This window comes from Cavia porcellus, unplaced genomic scaffold, assembly GCF_034190915.1.
Source record: "Cavia porcellus strain 051 isolate PalLab524CR breed Dunkin Hartley unplaced genomic scaffold, mCavPor4.1 scaffold_7, whole genome shotgun sequence".
Classification (NCBI taxonomy): Eukaryota; Metazoa; Chordata; class Mammalia; order Rodentia; family Caviidae; genus Cavia; species Cavia porcellus.
This window is the reverse complement of record NW_026947490.1, coordinates 24,006,030-24,025,212: the sequence shown is the minus strand read 5'-3', so window position 1 is coordinate 24,025,212 and position 19,183 is coordinate 24,006,030. Positions and strand designations below refer to the sequence as shown.

Below are 19,183 nucleotides of genomic sequence, written 5' to 3'. Positions count from 1 at the left end.
CGCACAAGTGTCGTAAAGCGCGGGCCCGAAGGAACCCTTCACGCGCCTGCGCAAAGCCCCTTCTCTACAGAGCGCGGGGAAGACAAGGTGACTAGAGGGTCTCCAGGCAGCGTCTCTTAGAAGAACCAACCAATAAGGAACGACAAGGGGGCGCGCGGGGAAAAAAGGCTCGACACGGCTTCTGCTTCCAGAGTTACCATGTTCCGAGGCCGCAAAAGTTTCTTGGGTTTTAAAGACCCCGCCCGCAGTCCTCTCAGGTTGGTACCCGACGGGTTGCAGATGCCGCTGGCGGGTGGGGCCGTTGTGCAGGGCCGCCCTGTGCTCCAGGGAGTGCAGAGCCCCAGCTTCAGCCTTGCTGCCAGTTTCCCGTGTGACCTTGAGCGACTCATAACCCCACCCCAGCGCCTCAGTTACCCCTCTGAAAAATGGGTGGTTTCTCAAGCAAAGTAAAACCTCGCACCTTTCACGTTAGTGTTTCTGTTATTCCCCAAAGGCACCTGGGATCCCCAGGTCCTGAGCAAGATGCAGGTTTGTTTGTATCATCTTCGTTCTGCTCCCAGAATCCAGCGTTCCAGGCAGGCCCTGTCGATCCTTCACAGTGATTCTCCCTCTGATTTGACTGCATTTTCTGTTGCCTGGTTCGCAGCCTCAGCTCCCTGTGCTGCTTACATTCAGCCTCCCTCCTCCAGACGGCAGCTAGAGTGGGCTTTGTGAAGCTCTGCAAGACTGGCTTGAACCCTCTACCTTTCCATGGCTCCCCAGCGCCCTCAGGATCCAAACTGCTGATGACCTAGGAGATCCTGAATATTAAGTCCAACCTCAGGAAACTTTTTCAGACACCTCGCTCGCCACCCAGTTTGTACCACCCATCCCACCTTTTCCAAGCCCTGGGCCTCTACGTAAGCTAAACTGTAGGGCAAAGTCTTTTAAAACTCTCCTCAAAGTCCCTTCCTGGAAGCACAGTCTACCCCACCACAAACCTCTCCCCCCACCCCAACCAACAGCCACCCTGGATGCTAGTGGCCTGCCCATTTTACAGAGGGAGTCCCTGAATTTGCATTCAGCAAATTTACACAAGATCACGAGAAAAGGAGATGTCACAGGCAGGATTTGAATGTCTCACTTAACTCATGTGCTCTTAATTCTTACTCTACTATGTGCCAGAGCCTGCCCCTCCGGGTTAGTGACCTTTTTCTGCTGCTTTTTGGTTGTTTTGAAGGGAGCAGAATCTGGTCTGATGAACTTGAATCCAACTCAGCTCCCCACACCCAGGGTCTGTGACCTTGGGAAAGTGATCACCCTGTCTGAGCCTGTTTTATCTGTTTGCTTGGTGCTGTAACAGGGCAAGAGAGCTTCGGGGAGTTGTGAGGCTTCATCCAACTGGGGCAAGCAAGGAGTGTCTTAAGCAAACTCTCAAGTATGAGTAGGACATGGAGGGGTTTGCAGGTATTTAAGGCAGAGGAAGCAGCTAGTAGGAAGGCTAGAGAGTGGTTTTCCTCCCTCATAATGATCCCTGTGTGGAACCCAGGAGAGGGCTATGAGGGTGACATACGTAGACACGACTGAACAGACGTACCTTCCCACATGTGAATCTGTTAGACACTAGATCTCGTGCGCGCACAAACTCATTTGAGTACAGAGAACCACGTCACACAGATGCACATCAGTTCCTGGAATTTGTGTTAGTTCCATAGGCATATAGCATCACATCACAAAGACAAGGAAATCACAGTGCTTCCCACTCAAGTAACCACACACACACACACACAGCAATCATTTCTCCCAGATGCTAACACCCACAGTAGAGGAGATGGAACTCCCCAGCACAGGTTCACAGAAGTATGTCACAAAGAGCTACAAGTATCCATGGATGACATCACCAGACATGTTACACATGCCCACACTGGAACACAGACACACACCAAGAGTCAGTGTCATGGACACCCAGCCACACAGAGCACTCCACCCGAGTGGCCCCACAGATGAGTCAACACACTGAGCTCTGATGCCTACCAAGGCAAGGTCTTTATGGTGATTTGGGGGGGACAGTAGTGGGTTTCAGAGCCAGCATGGCTGGGCCAGTCCCTTCCCTTTCCCTAGCACAGCACAGTTCCCCTCAAGGATGGCCCATGTCACCCCCAGAGGCAAGGGGAATCAGATCCTTTCCCCTATAGCACCAATCTGGACAGACCACCCCCTGACAAAACAGTGAGTAGTGCCTCCTGGAGACGGGGTGAAGGGGTTGAGAAGGGGTGGTTGGTTTTCCTGTTTTAGACCAAGAGTAGCACCATCATGGAAGGCAGCTGGTGGTAGAGAGTGGGAGTCCTGGCCTGTCTTCCCCTACCCCAATATATGCAGGCAGGGTTGTGTGTGTACCTGTATTGCTGGAGAAGTCTCCTGGATTGAGAGCCCCAAGTCCCTAGACACTGCGTAAAGTCAAGGTAAGTGGATGTCAGCACGGCCTGGGTGGGGAGTCAGAGGGGTTCTAGGACAGAGATCTTAGGGATGAGATGAGCCTTGAACATGAAGTTCATAAGCACAGGGCCTGGAGGGGGGACCTGGAACTGGAAGACTTAAGACTGAGGACAGAAATTGGGACAAGTTCAGAGGGGGTGAGAAGCCCAGAATGGAGTGAAGAAGGTGGAGTATGGGTGTCAGACTTTATAGGATTTGGTACCAGAGGAATATGCAGGACGAAGTCTAGACTTTAGAATCAGAAACATTTAGTCAGATTTCGAGAACCTGAGGCATTTGGATCTAAAATGAGAGGCAACTGGAAGCTGCGTGGCCTAGAACCAGAGAAATTTATGGAATGATAGCTAAGAGGGAGACTGCAGAAGCAGAGATTTTTGATGTTGTAAGATCTAGAATCAGAAGAGTTGGGGTTGTAAGGTTTGGAACCATAAAACTTATCAGGCAGTGTGTGATCACAAGATGTTTGATGACTGAGTTCTAGACCCAGGCTAATCTGGGTTGCTAACCTTGGGAATGGGGGGAGGGCGAGACTTGGAAATTGTAAGGTGTACAACTGAGGGAGTTTACAGGATGTGGTCTAGAGTCACAAGACATTTGTGACTCAGCTGTAGGACCTCAGAAGAAGCAAGTCACCAGCTCTGGGATCAGGGGATCAGAGGAGGTTGCAATGTCCAGGGGTTGGGTAGTCTAGAACTGGTGAATGGTAGAGGCCGTGAAGGCCTGAACCTAAGAAATGGCACGTGCTATTTGACTCTAGAAGGACTGGCTACAGGATCCAGACAAAGCTTATTTCATTTCTCTGTGATGAGTGCAGACTATTGCAGAGGAATGAACTGAGGCATCAGATGCTTTGAAGTTGAAATGGTTTAGAAATTAAGAGGTGTTGGACCGGGGGTTTAGCTCAGTGGCTCAAGCACTTGCCTGGTAAGTGCAAGGTCATCAGTTTGATCCCTGGTAACAAAAAAACCCCAAAAGGTCTGGATTTGGAACCTGATGTCCCACAGATCAGGAAGACTGGAATAAGTAAGTAGAAGCTTGCAGGTGTGGGGGTCTAAAACCAGAAGAAGTTACAGAATGAGCTCCGGAACCAATAGTCTGGTGGCCTCAGGCTCTAGAGCAAGAGCCAGTTAGAGGGTCTGTAGCTCACACCAATTTTTGGGACTCAGAGCACTTGAAAACAGGCAGGCTTGGAGGTTGTGAGGTCCAGAACGAGAAAAAGCTGAAGATCATGAGATCTGGAATCAGGGGTTTGGAGGATGTGAGGTCTCCAGCAGACTGTTGGAGGCTGCACAGTCGAGGCCCAGGAAAGGTTGGAGGTCGCTCAGGCTAGGCCGGAGGTTTTCAGTCTAGAACGGACAGAGGTCAGAAGTCCTGTGGTTCAGAGGCAGAGGAAGTTGAGGGTACCCCTGAAGTAGGAAGACCGTGAATGAAGTCATGTTCCAGGTGAGGCTGGAGGCAGCAGGAAGTCCAGAGTAGAGGAGGCAGACAGAGCTGGGGCAGCAAGAGAGACCCCCCCTCAGAGGTTTCTGGGGTGTGAGGTCTGGCCCAGGAGCTGCCCCCTGGGACACCTGAGGACCAGAGTCCCAAGTTCGATGGACCCTCAGCAATTCATAGTGATTAAAAACAAAAATAATACAAGAGGGACAGAAAGTGTGATTATGGTTATCCATCCTCTCCAAAGCCCAGAAACACAGCTGTGACCCCAGCCTTCCGTGCCCCTAGTTCCCCAAATAAAGCCAAGAGAGTCAGCAAAAGGGAGAGTGAGGTAACCATGTATGGAGAACCCCAAGAAGTCCTGAGAGCAGAGGGAGAGGCCTGAGACCCCCTCCCAGAGGTCACTGAGCTGAGGCCACCCCAAAGAGCCCCCGAATAGGTGCGGGCAGAGGGGGCACTGAGGCAGGCCCGAGGCTGGCGGGCACCCTGGCGAGGCCTACTCCGTGCATCACGGCTGGTGCGGAGTGTGGCTGACCTCTGCAGGTGAGGAGCGAGGCAGGAGAGGCGTGCACTCAGTGGGCCTGGGCCAAACCTGTGGTTGGCGCGAAGTGGCTCCTGGGCTGGACGGCATCCTCGTCTGAGTAGAGAGAGAGCAGCGAGGGGCTCAGGCCTTCAGGGAGAGATGGAAGGTAAATCCCGGAGGATGGCTGCCCATCCCATCTCCCCTCCTGGAGCTAAAAAAGCAGGGAGGGAGGCGGACCTGCCTGAGCCCCATGGCAGTAGAACGTGAGCAAGCAGAGCTGGGGTTAAAGACCTGCCTTCAGGGGCAGCTCAGTGGCAGAGCGTGTGCGAACCCTGGGCTTGCACCCCCAGCGCCTAGTTTGCATCCAGACATTGCTATTGTACTTGCTATGCAACCTAGGGCAGGGGACTTCACTTCTCAGGGCCTCAGTACTCTCACCCGTAAAATGGGCTCATAACAGCCCTGCCTCCCAGGGCTGCTGGGAGGAGTCAGTGAGCCCACAGGATGAGCTCTGAACAGAACCAGTGCCAGTGGTACTCACATCAGTAAGTGAGCTGGTGCCTTTTCTGAGAAGCTGCTTTCCCCATACTTAGCACCTACTGGGGACCTGGCAGTGTGCTTTCTGGAGAGATGAAACTCCCTGCCCCTGGGCTGACATTCCAGAGCAGATGGCTGATGCGATCATGTCCAGACAAGACCTGACTTGCAGCTTGGCACAGAGCAAGTGCTCAGTCAACACTGGCTCTTCATTCACAGCTGCCCATGTGGCATGTGCACAGACAGTGCAGCAGCAGCCAAGACAGCCTTGCCTTCATGTGGCTCAGAGCCACGGGGAGAAGTCAGCCTGTGATCAAATAAGGATGCCTGGGCAGCAATGGTCTGTGAGCTTAGGAAGGAGCAGCGGTCCTTGGAGGCGGGGAGTAATATTGCATCTAGGCAGAGAATGCAGGGAAAAACACTCCAGGCAGAGGGGTTGGGATATGCAAAGGCCCTAAGGTGACCTCTGCAAGTACTGCAACTTTAAGCCAGCACAATGCCCTGCAGGGGCCCTGTGCAATCTGCCCTTCACCTTTCCCTTTCTTTTTGCTTTTCCTAACGTAGACAGGCACAGCGCCACCTAGACACCTTGGTACCTGCTGGTCCCTCTACCTGGAACAGTCTGCCCCAGAATTCATCAGTGTTGATTCCTTTCAAAATCTTTGTGTGACTGTAGCCTTTGTGTGAGGCCAGCCCCATCAGACTGCCTAAAATGGGGTGGGGGGAGACCCCATTCTCTTTTACCTGGCATGCATTATCTTCCCCACTTATTTTCAGCTCTTGCATTTTTTGGTTGGTTTCTATTTTTGTAATTCTCCTGGGGATGGAGCCCAGGTCTCACATGTGCTAGGCAAGCATTCTACTGCCAAGTCATGTACAATCTTAGTCTTTTGTGTTTTATTTTGATCTTGTTAAGTTACCCAGGCTGGCCTCAAACTGGAACCCTCCTGCCTCAGCCTTCCAAGCACCTGGGATTGCAGGTGGACAGACCCTTTCCTGCACTTGTTTCTCTGCCATGGTCTTTTTTCCCCTCCCAGAATGCCAGCCCCTACAAGGGTAGAGATTTCTACGTTTTCTGTGAATCTCTACACCCAAGACAGTGCCTGGCACCTACTGTGTGTTCCATAAATACCACACGAAGAAAGGAGTAAACCAAAAGTCTGAATGACACAGTGTGTGACCTGAGAGGAGCAGGAGCCAGAGCCCACAGGGGCTGGAGTCCAAGATGAGGAACGTGATCTTTCTTTTTTTTTTTTTGTCTTTTTCATTTTTATCGGTACTGGGGATTAAACTCACGACCGCCTGCTTGTAAGGCAGGTGCTTATGCCGCTGAGCTAAACCTCCAGCCCCCGGAACCTGATCTTTCTCTGAAGGGCACTAGGGAGCCATGGAAGAGGTTTGAGCAGAGGAGGGCTAGGGCAGAGTCGTGCTTTGGAGAGATCTCCCTGGCTGACAGTTGTGCTGGAAATGATAGTGACACAGCACAACAGCTTGTCTCATGCTCCGGGCTGGTGCGTATCACCACGACAGCCACACGGGAGGATGCTTCATGACGCAGGCCTTGTAAGGAAAGCTCTGGTAGTGTGGCATCTCCATGGGGCCCCACCTGACAGAGGGGGACACTGAGGCTTCAGGGGCAGAAGTGACACAGCCTCACAGCTGAGAATGTTCACAGCTCAGTCTGGCTCCAGAGAAACTCGGGCTTGGCTCCCGCCCCAAGGGGCAGCCGCTGTAATCTCTGATCACAGTCCCAGAAAGGAGGGTGGGGCTGCCTGGCCCCACCAAGGTCGCCCTCATACTGCAGCACAGCCCCAGTACTGTCCCCACTCTCCACCATCCAGCACCCCTCTTGGGGATAGGAGACCCAGAGCCACTGTGTATCTGGGTTGTCACTCACCCAAAGGCCCATTCATGTCCAGGAGGTGGGTGTGAGGGTCCTGCTGGATCCCTGGGGTTTGGCCTCCCATCAGGAGGAAACTCTGGGGGAGAGAGACAGATCCGCTGCCATCATCATCATTGCCAGTATCCACGGAGGCAGGACGATGCAGTGGTCAGTGCAGGGCACCCTTGGAGTATGGTGGCCACTTGTCTCCCAGTGTGTCCTCTGTGTGTCCCTCCAGAGCCTCTTCCTTCTCCCTTCTTTCACCTCCTCCATGCCCAGGAGGCTGGCTGTGTGTAGCCTGGCTCCGGGCTCTGTTGGGTGCCACTGATGGCAGCAGGTAGAACAGGGGAAGGGGACTGAGCTGCTCTGTCCCTGCATGGGACACTTCAGCCTCTTTCCAGGACCCAGGGTCACCCCAGTCACACCTGCAGGCTGGGGGAGTGCTGGTTTCCACGGTGCTGGCCCCAGTCCACCACCAGCCCTGTGGCTGCCCCTGTACCCCACCCACAGCCTGGTCAACTGTCCTGCTGTTACATCCTCATCACCCTGTCTGGGGGTGCTGCTTCTTGTCTAGACTGGCTGATAAAGCTGCTTAACTTCTCATGTGTGATGCATACCTTAATAATGGCATTTCAAGTGTGGCTGAGGATTACGTGTGTTAATCATGCAAAGCGCTTAGTGAAGTCTGCATCTGGCATACAGCAGGCACTTAATAAATGTAAGCGGTCGGTATTACCAGCCACACCCATCTTGTTCAAACAGCACCCTGCAGACTAAAAAGCCAGAAAACCCTTCTGTGGGCACTAGGGAGCCATGGGAGGTCCTAGAGGGAGAGTTTGTAGGGATTTGTGGAAGTGACACAGTCCAGGCTGGCTTTTAGAAAGTATGTTCTGTTTACTATTGTGCAGAATGGACTGTGGGGTGAGAAGAGGCAAGAAGATCAGAGGACGCTACTTTCTAAGGTCCTGGGGCTAGTGCATGCTAGGCCACCATGTTTCCTAACACCATTAAGTGACATCCTACTGAGTATCCACTGTGGGCCTGATTTCATTTAACTCTGGTGGCAGTCCTGTGTGATGTCACGATCCCCGTTTTCCACATTTAGAAACTAAGGCTCAGAGTTGACATGAACTGCCCAACTTCTCAGTAACTAAGTGGCAGACTTGGGACTCAAACCCACGTCAGCCTCTCGTGTTTAAAACTCTTGACTCTATACTAGATGTCCCAGACCAAGCCTGCTTTGAGGGGTTCCCACGGGAGGGGTCCCCTGCAGACAGGGAAGATTCCTCCTAACACCCACCATCTCTGCACTGCTCCCTTTACCTTCTTTGATGTCTCTTCTTGGCACTTATCACACATTGGCAAAGCCTTTTCATACCCATTAGCAGAACTAGAAGATCAAGGTCCTGACTCCAGCTGGACCGTTAATCTTCTGTATGACCTTCAGCCAGCCCCTGGCCCTCTCTGGCTTCCCCATCTATAGAACAAGAAGTTTAAGCCTGCCAGGTTCTGAGGGCCAGAACATCCCTCCAATCCCCAGACATACCAGGCTGACGGGAGGCAGCAGGAAGTTTTCAGGATCTAGGCTGGGGGACCTTTTGGGGGGTCTCACACCCAGCAGCTCCACCCCCTCGTCCTCTGAGCTCTGGGCCAGGGCCCTGGAGAACAACAGGCAGGACTCAGACACAGCACAGAGGACTGGGCAGCAGCGCAGCCATGATCAGCATCCACACATGCACCCCAAGCACCTGCTAAGTCCAGGCATGCGCCCCCAACCGATTGGTCCATCCACCTGTCCATCCATCCACCCATCTACCAATCTAGATCTCATTCATTTACCTGCTGAGCCGTTACCTACCCACCCAGCCAACCTCCCATCCATCTCTTCTTTCATCATCTATCTATTCGTCCGTCCTTCCACCCCTTTCCTGCCCACCCAGCCTCCTATTCACTCATCTTCCCATTCATTTATTCATTCATTCCCCCATCCAGTTACTATTCCTTCTTCCTACCCATCCATCTGGTGATTCATCCTTCCACTCGTCCACCTGTCCTTCACCCACCTGTCCATCTGTCTGTCCACCCACTATGTTCATCATTTTCCATTTTCCTGTATTATTATTACATTTATTAGGCACCCAGTGTGTGACCATCCCCAAGCTGGAAGCCTTGGGAGATACCGATCTGCATCCTTAACAGCCTCCAAAGGGCAGAAACGTGATCTCCCCTGGCGACTAAACAGGCACGTGGCCGTATTGTGGAGAGCAAAGTGTGAGTTCATATGCCTTGGGAAGTGGGACATTGCACGTTCCTAAATTATACACAGAATTGTTTCTGTGCCTGTGTGTCTGTGTCTGTGTGTGTTTTAGAAAGACTCCACAGTTTTCTCAAAGGTATTTGGAAACTTAGTTCCCACAGAATAGAATGGGGTAAAAAAAAAAGAAACTTAGTGCTAGTTCCTCAGGCACTGTAGCGGTGTCTCCTTTTTCCTAGCTCTGCTCTACCAGTGAGCTATACCTCAGTCCTCTTTCCATTTTCTTTTGAGACAAGGTCTCATTTAGTTGCCCAGGCTGGCCTCAAACTCGTGATGCTCCTACCTCAGTCTCCCGAATAGCTAGGATTACAAGCATGTGCCACTGTGCCAGCTATGTCTTCTTCACTATGATGTCATGGTTCAGTTTGTCCCTCAGGGTTGATCCCTGGCTGTGGTGGGCTTTGGGAGAACAACCAGAGCAGTAGAGGGGGCTCCAAAAGGCACAGAGGTGGAGACAGACCCGACCCACGCTGGGGATCTCTGTGCCCTGTTAACGTCCCCCCTCTACTGTTGCTCACCTCTTCCGAGCCCCGGCAGTGGAGGAGGATGCTGAGGGGTCCCCTCTGGAAGGGCTGGAGCAGCTCAGTCGGGGGTCGCTCCCCCATCGGGGCAGCAGAGCGGGCTCGGGGATCAGGGGTGACAGGCCATGGAAGCTCTGAGCGCGGGGCCGGGGCACAGTCCCTGGAGGTCTTTGGTAGGCCCTGGGCAGCTGCTCACTGGAGCTGAGCTGGAAGTCATCATCCATGGAGATGTAGGGGGCCAGCATCTCCAAATCCAGAGTGTCGGCGTCCTGTGGAAGGTGGGCAAGAGGAGGGAGTTAGGATAGAGGGTGCAGGCCTTGGCCTTGGGGGGCCTGCGTGGGGTCCCAGCTCCACCACCTCTGAATCATGTGCCAGAGGCTCAGCGTCTGAGCTTCAGTCTCCCAATCTGCAAAACAGGTAATACTAACCAAGGCAGCCCTCCTGGACCCACATCCTGGTGACCAAGACTGACCTGGGTAACAACAGGAGGTGATTTTGTGTGACTTCTGCATTAGGCAACAAAACACACGGTCCCCCCACCTGCCGTGGCTAGGCGGAGGGGAAGCCCTGTGACTAGCAGGTCTGTGGCGAGGCCCACAGGAACCTGAGAACTTTCACCAACAGCCCCGTGAGTGACCTTGGGAGTGGATCCTCTAGTCCCAGCCGGGCCTTTTGATGGCCGTGGCCTTGTGGGAAACGTGGCACCCACGCACTCTCTGACTCGCTCTGGCCACCTTAATGGCTCCTGGACCCCTGACCCTCAGGAGTTACAAGAGGTCTTATAAATGCTTACTGTTTTAACCTGCTAAATGTTAGGGTGACTGATTACCTAGAAATACACGTAAGATTTTGGTGCTGAGGGTGGCAGCAGTGACTCTGGAACTGGAAGGACTCTGCAGCACATGAGAGAAATCCTAACTCACCTGACCAAAGATCAGAGAACCTGAAACATGGCTGCCAGCAAGGCTGAGCTGAAGCAAGAGGGTGGCACAGGCCTCGGGGTTCTCATCGTGGGCAGCGGCTGCCCATAGGTACATGGGAAGGAGAAAATGGAACCAATGAACTGGCTGATTGAGCTGGGGAGATTTCTCACCACAGTGTTGAAATGTCCAGCTACTGTCTGATTCCCTCCCTCTTGCTACCTAGGGTAAAGGGAAGAGCAGAGAGAGGCTAAAGGAAGAAATGGGCTGGGCATGGGGGTGTATCCTCTAATCCCAGCACTCTGGGAGGCCGAGGCAGGAGGATCTCAAATTCAAGTCCAGCATGTGCAATTTAGTGATTTACTGAGACTGTAATACAAGAAATGCTGGGGATGCAGTTCAGTGTAAAGGCTTCGGGTTCAACCCCTAGTACCACACACATGCACACACACACACACACACAGAAATGAATGGGAAATGTTCAAAGGAGCCGGGATTTGATGATTCTGAGATTGTCAACCTCTCTGTGTAGTAAAGAACGAATGAACGTTCCCCAGAGAGTTCTTGCCATTGTCCTAGCTCCTCGGGGGTGACCTTGAAACTCTTGGAATTTCCCAAGGGCCATCAATGTCTTTGTTATTAATCAATCCTTGAATCACACTTGATAACTTATGCCACTCACAGGATGCAGGACGGTTTATGCTAAAGAGGTGATTTGGAGTGGAGCTGCCATGCCAGGATGACCAGCTGGCTGAGGCTCTGAATCACCTGAAGTCAGTCTGCTAGGAAATGGAGAAAGACCCTTTGCAAATGGGAAGGGGATCTAGAGAATGGGAGGTTGGAGGGTTTGTTAAAAAAGAATTTAAGATGTGCTCAGGATTGTATGCGTACTTGCTGCTGACGATGAATGTGAACCTCATGTATTGCAAACGTGTAGTAACAAAAACATTTCTAAAAGGAATGGAAGCCTAGAGAGGTCACTTGACCCTAGATGACAGCAACTAAAAAAGAAAACAGTGAATTAGGAAAGAGGTGTTTGACATGGGAAGAGAATTCAATCACATAGGCTGTAACTTAGCTCGTTCTCTGCAAGGAACAAAACCCTAATCAGAGCTGTGCACGCCGGGCCCTGGGCATTTCTGGATTGGCAAACTGGGTGCAAATCAGCAGGAGGGTAAGGTGTGTGTCTCCAAGGACATGAATGCTTTGCACTGGGGACCCTTCCAGGCCCAGGGGCCACCTGCTGCCTCTCTTATGTGACTATTCTGATTTGTATTCTTTTACTATAATACAATGACAACTGCTCATAAATTAAATGATATTTTGATTAACAGCAGGCTGGAGATATGATGGTAGTCTACAAAATTATAACATAGCTGACAAGTTCTTTTTTTTTTTTTTTTTTTTGTTGAGACAGGATTTTGCCATGTAGTTCAGGCTGGCCTTGAAATCACTTTGTAGCCCAAGCTGACCACAAACACACAGCAAGCCTCCTGCTTCAGCCTCCCAGGTGCTGGGATTACAGGCAGGCGCCACCATACCCAGCCATGAAGTTCTGGACACCTGTTGACATAGCTGTCACAGCATCATGGGACGATGTGTTGCTTGTATCTTTGTAAGCACACTCACTGTGCTTCCAGCTCAGAAAAGTTCAGACAGATGGTTACAGACACACAATACCTAGTAATGATAATAGGGGACCAGTTTGCGGTGCTGGGGATTGAACCCAATACTAAGCTATGCCTCCGCTGGACACTGATGGGCCTTGTGAGGGGTCAGGTGTATTTTTGTAGTGACAGGAATCACTGGGAGCCCCTAGGAATCCCTGCCTGTTGGTGTTACCCTTCCTGTGTAGTTCTCTGCAGTTTGTATGACCAATAGGATGCGGCAGAGTAGTGGCCTGGCCCTTCTGGGTGAGTCTGTGGAAGGCTGTACCTTCTGTCTCAGTCCCCTCCCCCTCCCATGCCCAGTACTGCACCTCCTGAGCCATCGTGCAGCCTGCATAGAGCCCCATGGGATGAGCAGCTGAGCCTGCAGCCAAAACTGCAGCACTGCCAGGGAGATCCTGAGCGAGAGCGCCCAGTGAGGGTCGGGCCCGCGGCTCAGCGGTACACAGGAGGAAGCGGGTACAAGCCCTGGGTTCCATCCCAGTACCACGAAAGCCCAACCAGAACAAAATGCCACTCATCTAAACTGCTTCCTGGTTCCTGAGTCTCAGAAATCACATGACATGATAAATGTCAGTTGTTTTAAGGTAATACGTTGTGGGTAATTTGTTAATGTAGTGATACGTAACTTGTATGTGACATCTCATCATCTTAGCTTATCTACTCGGTCAGTCATCCATCCTAACATGATCCATGTTCACCCAGTCAATGAAACAACGGCCTGTCCACCCAAGCATCCACCCAAATAGCCATCTAGGGGCTGGGGATTTAGCTCAGTGGCATAAGCACCTGCCTGGCAAGTGCAAGGTTGTGAGTTCCATTCCTGTACCAAGAGAGACAGAGACACAGCCAGCCAGCCAGTCACTATCTGCCTAAATATCAGCCCTTCTACTATCATCCATTTAATGAATACAGTGCCCCCCCCACCTACCCATTTATCCACTCATCTGTTCCTTCCTTTAGCTACAATACCAGCCCTCACCTGAGCCATGTCCAGATCGGTGTCCTCGGACTCGGGGTTCTTCCCAGCAGCACAGAGCCTGTGCGTGTGCTCCACAGCCAGGAGCAGGTCATCTGGGAGATCAGCCTGTGGGGAACAGAGTGGAAATGGGGAACTCTTCAGTCCTGGGAGGTGTCAACAGGAAGACATTCTGGAGCACAGGGTGGAAATGAGCGTCAAATGTCAGACTGCTGGGGTGCCAAGGGGGCCAATGGAAAAACAGGGAAGCCTGTGGTGTGTTGAGGGTGCTTTTGATCCAAGGTGTCAAAAGGTCAGAGTGCCTGGGTACATGCAGATCAACAGGACAGACTGGAAAGTTGGGAAGACCAGAGCCTGAGCTAACACATTCAGACCCTTGGGTTAAAGGTTTTGGGGTCTGGCGTCTGTAGATTGTGGTTTTCCTGAGATTAAAGTTGAGGTCAAAATTCACAGTTACATTTCTCCAGTGGAGGGAAGGTGTTTTCTTGGGGTAGAAGGTAGAGCTGAGGACCGTGAGCAGTGGGCAGCAGAACCCACAGAGGCCAAAGAGCAGCCTGTCTGCACTGAGGTAGAAATGACTGTCACTCAGTTGGGCGGGGAGGCACGGCCTGTATCCCAGCGCTTGGGAGGCTGAGGCAGGAGGACTGCTATGAGTTCGACCGATGCAGCAAGGGCTACATGGCAAGATCCTGGTTCAAAAGACTAAAAGAAAGAAGGAAAGAAAGAAAGTGTTGCCGCCAGGGTCTGCTGCACAGCTGCGAGTGCAAGGCCCATTCTCGATTCCCATGCAAGTTCTCATTTCCCCTCCTAGTGACCAGCGATGTGGCTCCCAGCTATCCTCCCATACCAGTGAGTTCACTAAGGCCTCGAGGATTCAGCTGCCCAGCGTGATGGAGCTGGTAAGGAGCTGACTCAAGATTTGAACCCAGAGTGCCGGGCGTGGTGGCTCACGCCTGTAATCCCAGCACTAGGGAGGCTGAGGCAGGAGGATCGTTGCAAGTTCAAGACTAGACTAGGCTACAAAGTGAGCTCAAGGCCAGCCTGAATGGCATAGAGAGACCCTGTCTCAAAAAAAGATAAAAGATTTGAACCCAGGACTCAGGAAATTAAAACATAAGACTTTCCTGCCTCAGAGGTTGAAGTGCAGAGAGCCTGGAGCTGGGTCACAGCTGATGGGGGTCACTTGGACCAGTTCAGACATCCTGGGGATTCCCAACCCACACTGGGCCTGGACTTTGGAATCTCATAGTTGAAGAATCTAGAATCCAGGTCTTAAAGGAACCTTAGCTCCATCTCATCCCAACCTTCCTGTTTGGTAGACAGGGAAACTGAGGCCTAGAGAGCAACAAGACTGAACCCCTAGGCCACATGGGTGGGACCGGGACTGCTTACCGGGAGAGGACTTTGGGGGCGCTGGGTGGCCTGTGGTGTGCTGGGTGTGGTGATTACTGCAGACACATCCAGGATTGGAGCCAGGAGGCGTCGCAGATCCGGGCTACAGAAGCGGCGGGGGTCAGCAGCCAGAGTAGCCTCGCTCAGGGCTGGGGGGTACAGGAAGGCCAGGATCCGGGGACCTGGGGCATCTGCACAATGGCAAGGACACAGGGTGACCATCTAGACCTGATGATGGGATACCCGTCATAGCAAGGCCAGGAAACAGCACCATTCAGGATGGCTGCTGTTCTTAGGGCTGGGGAGAAGGGGGTTGGAGGGCCCTGGTAAGTGCAAACTTTCATTGCCAGATTGTGGGGAGACCCTGCAGGAGCCAGGGAAAGGGCTCAGGGGCCTGAAATAGTGTGCAGCTCTTCAGCCCTGGGGACTCTGCATGGTAAGAAAAAACCAAAAGTGGTCCAAACCCCAAGGATGTGTGAAGGTCCTTAGAGGTCAAAATAGCCAGCTCTAAGCTCCCAAAAGGAAAGGGTAACAAGGATCGCACCCCACACCCAGAAGCACAAGTGGCCAGCAAAGCCTGGAGAAGGTGAGCAGAGCAGCTCCTCTGGGACGGTGGGAGGGGAGATGCGAGGGAGAGGGAGAAAGACAGTTGAGATTACTGGAGGCCAAAGAGCAGCGTGGTGTGGGCAGTAGGGAGCCACAGCAGGATTTGGAGCGGCGGACAACAAGAGACTAAAGCAATCATCCCAAGGGCCCCAGAGACAGCCCTGCTCCATACCAAGCCTGTCCCCAGGATTAGGGGCGTCCTTTGGGGAGGAGGTGCCACGCTGAAAGGGCCTGCGAGAGTGTCGCTCTGTCTGCTCCAGGGACAGCACCACTCCGGTCTCTTCCACCCGGCTGGGGTACAAGGTAGAAAGAGGGGTAAGTCAGAGGGGGTCCTCAGTGCCAGCCCAGGCAGCTCCTGCCAGTGAGGTCCTAGTAGAGAAGACAGTCACATCAGGGGCTGGAGCGGGTATTGCAGGAAATAATCTGCCACAATGTTTTCCTATCAGGGGTGTCTTTTGTTGACTGCTTGTTATATAGGTTCAGTATCCATAATCTGAAAATCCAAAACCTCAGGGGGCTGGGGATTTAGCTCAGTGGCATAAGCGCCTGCCTTGCAAGCAGGCAGTCGTGAGTTCGATCCCTGGTACCGATAAAAAGGAAAAAGACAAAAAACAAAACAAAAAAACCCTGAAACTTTAGGAGCACTGGTACGATACTACTGTGCAAAATTCCGTTCTGTGACTCTTTGTTTCATGCATAAAATACACAATTGCATATAAATTTCCTTAACACTATGTGCATAAGGTGTACATGAAATATAAAGAGGTTTTTTTGTTTTGTTTTGTTTTTTGTCTTTTTCGTTTTTATCGGTACCAGGGATCGAACTCACGACTGCCTGCTTGCAAGGCAGGCGCTTATGCCGCTGAGCTAAAATCCCCAGCCCCCTGTTTTTTGTTTTTTTGTTTTTTGAGACAGTTTCACTGTGCATTTCAGGCTGGCCTTGAACTCACTTTGTTGCCCAGGCTTCCCTCAAACTTGCAGTGTTCTTCCTGCCTCAGCCTCCTGAGTGCTGGGATTATAGGCATGTACCACTGTACCCAGTCATAAAGAAATTTAGATTTCTTTAGACTTGAGTTCCCTGGGACAACTCATTATGTATAAGCAAATATTCCAAAATCTAAACTCTTGAAACATGCCTTCCTTGAAATGAAATGACAATTCAATCTGTAATGGTGGAAGTGGGTGTGGTAATGTATGCCTATAACCCCAGCACTTGGGAGGCTGAGGCAGGAGGATCAGGAATTTGCAGCCAGCCTGGGCTACATAGTGAGACTCTGTCTCAAAGTAACCATGAAAAAAAAAAAAAAAAAAAAAAACCCAACAGAACAAATGACAGTTAAGTTTGTCACTTCCCAAGCTCTTTCTGTGGAAGGAAGCGGGGAAAAGAGCTGGCATCTGGTACAGGCTGGGTAGGGGGAAGGGAGGCTGAGGGTAGGACGGGGGTGCTAAGGACAGAGGGGGAGGAGTTGCAGGGACAGTGGGGAGACCTGGGACAGAGTGAGTAAAGCCCTGAGAGCTAACTATTCTCTTTATAATTTGCTTATAAACATTGTCTAAGTGCATTGATGAAAGCCATATATATTCTCCATTACATTACCAAACATAAGGATTCATAGGGCTACATTTTTGTGAATAAGTGTTTATTTGGGAAGTTTCTATTCATAGACAGTTTTCAAGCTGAAGGGAACAGGTTTCTAAATCCATCCTTCCTATGTCCCCACATCTCCAGCTGCAGGGACACTGCGCATACACTCAGGACACAGTGACTTTTGAAGAGTGGATCCAGGGCTGAGGACCACACCCTCATCTGCATCTCATCTGCATCTCAGTTGCATAACACCCTGCAGGGCAGAAGGTGGCCTGGTCTTCTCCTCCATGACTAAACCCATCATGGCCTGGGACCATCCCAACTCAGGTGGACCACAGCCACCCTGTGCTCCCAGAAGTCACAGTCTGCACAGTGGCAATGGACCCACACTGGGACACACAGGCACGAAGTGCCTGCATCCAAATGCAGGCAGGCACACACGTGAACACACACTAGACACACGCATGCACGTCCACCACACAGAGCTCATTGCCGTTCACACCACAGGCACCTATAATCACACGGTCCCGCAGGGTGGTGGCTGAAAGCAAGAATCGTACAACCAGTGGCCTGGCTTCAAATGCCAGTTCTGACACTTAAGAGCTGTGTGACCTTGAACATGTGGCTGAACACCTCAGGACTTCAATGTCCTCTTCTGTCCATAGGGAACGATAACAGTACCACCCCTCCCAGTTACTAACATATGTAAAAAGTATAGAACTATGCCAGGCAGATGGTGTGATTAAGTGTGTGCTATTGTTTTTTGTTTTGTTTTGCTTGTTTGTTTTACTGAGCAACTACTATGTACCAGGCATTGTTCTAGGCACAAGGGATTCAGCAGTACACCACACAGATAAAACTCCTGGCCCTCACAGGGATTAAGTGCTACTGGGAAAAAAGACAGACTTTTAATAAAATATATTATTTTTGTGTTAAGTGTATCCGCATATCTTTCTATTAAGTAAACCTCTTATACTTGGCTAGCCAGGATAGAGGTGTACTGTAAGATATACACAAGATTTTTTCAAACTGAGCATTTAAAAAAGGATCTGGGGTTCAGTCCTGGGTTCAGTCTCCAGTACCTCACCCCACATACAAAGATCTAAAGGATCTCAATCAGGATTGCATGTGGAAATGATCATTGCTGGTCATATTGTATATGTACTGACACACACTAAGATTTACTCTTAAAATTAATTTTATCTGTATCTTTTCACCTTCATGTGTGACTATCAGAAAATTCAAAATGATATCTGGCATCATGATTTTATAGGACAGTGTTGGGTTAGTGATAAGTACTAAGGAAGAAAATTAAGCAGAGAGTCTGCAATTTTGAAAAGGGGAATCAAAACAGGCCTAGCTCAGCTTACAAGTTAATAGGATAATTATTATTTTTAAGGACTCTGGGACAAAGGATACAGACTACCAGGAGAGAAAATGGGAAGACCTGACTACACGTGGGAGCCCAGGAAAAGGATCTGAGCTGAAAATGGACAGATGAGGGGTCATGACCAAAAAGATGAGAAGGACGGAAGTGAGAAGGGCATTCTTGGTAGGGGAGGCTGCATGTGCAAAGGTCCTGAGGTTTGGTGAGTGACTGAGGAGGGAATGAGGCAGGAGTCCTAAAGGGCCTTGGGTTTTCTCAAAAGGGCTCCTAAGCAGTGCAGAGACAGGAAGTATGAACTGATTTGTATTCCAGTACACTTGCTATCAAGAATGTGGAACAAATAGCAATCTCATACATTCCTGTGGGGAATGCTAAATGGTACAGCCACTCTGAAAAGGTTTGGGGTTGGGTATATAGCTCAGGGGTACAATGCCTGCCTGGCAAGTACAGGGTGCTGAGTTGATTCCCGGTACCAAAAATAAATAAATAAAAGGAAAACACTTGGACAGTTCCTTGAGAAGCTAAATATATACTTCTCACACGACCCACCTATTCCACTCTAGATGTTCATGCAAGAGTTGAGACCACGTGACCTCACAAAGCGCCACAGGAAAATTTTACAGTAGCTGTTTTTATGGTCATCCAAAATAGCAGACAGCCCCAAGTCCTCCAAGTGGTGAACAGGTAAATAAATTGTTGTCCATTCATGCCGTGGAGTGCACGCCAGCATTCCAAAGAAGCTACTGACGCTTACTGCAGCAGGGGTGAATTTTAGAGAGAGACAGCCCTCAGCTACAGTGGTTAAATGGATGAGTTTTTACCTCTACAATGGTGCAAACGCGCTATGCATGTGGCAGAGACTATCCTTACAGTGTTTTGCCTTTGATCTTTTCTCACCTGTGATGGCACAGCAGACCTTTGTGATGCTGGCAGATCCCTGCTGTATGGTTTGCTATGG

At 51.0% G+C, this 19,183-nt stretch overlaps 1 protein-coding gene and 1 long non-coding RNA gene across 14 annotated transcripts in view; one reads left to right on the top strand and one right to left on the bottom strand.

Annotated features, from left to right (window-relative positions):
- Positions 1 to 53: 53 nt before the first annotated feature.
- On the top strand, positions 54 to 17,774 carry LOC106026452 (uncharacterized). The gene is made up of 3 exons (XR_001200087.3): positions 54 to 257; positions 14,064 to 14,151; positions 16,980 to 17,774. It is a non-coding gene; the product is annotated as an uncharacterized LOC106026452 (long non-coding RNA).
- Positions 2,002 to 19,183, bottom strand: part of Hif3a (hypoxia inducible factor 3 subunit alpha) — a 28,445-nt gene continuing 11,263 nt past the window's right edge. For 5 of the 13 annotated variants that reach the window (XM_003464686.5, XM_063252930.1, XM_013146920.2 and 2 more), the window contains exons 9-15: positions 15,423 to 15,541; positions 14,645 to 14,835; positions 13,256 to 13,360; positions 9,684 to 9,955; positions 8,398 to 8,509; positions 6,867 to 6,948; positions 2,002 to 4,579 (exon numbers count right to left, since the gene is read on the bottom strand). In XM_003464686.5, coding sequence (XP_003464734.1) covers positions 4,482 to 4,579; positions 6,867 to 6,948; positions 8,398 to 8,509; positions 9,684 to 9,955; positions 13,256 to 13,360; positions 14,645 to 14,835; positions 15,423 to 15,541 — 979 coding nt within the window. In that variant the 3' untranslated portion in view covers positions 2,002 to 4,481. Of the gene's footprint in view, positions 4,644 to 6,866; positions 8,329 to 8,397; positions 8,510 to 9,683; positions 9,956 to 13,255; positions 13,361 to 14,644; positions 14,836 to 15,422; positions 15,542 to 19,183 lie in introns of all 13 variants that reach the window. The other 8 variants (XM_013146916.3, XM_013146917.3, XM_063252927.1 and 5 more) reach the window with 8 other exon arrangements.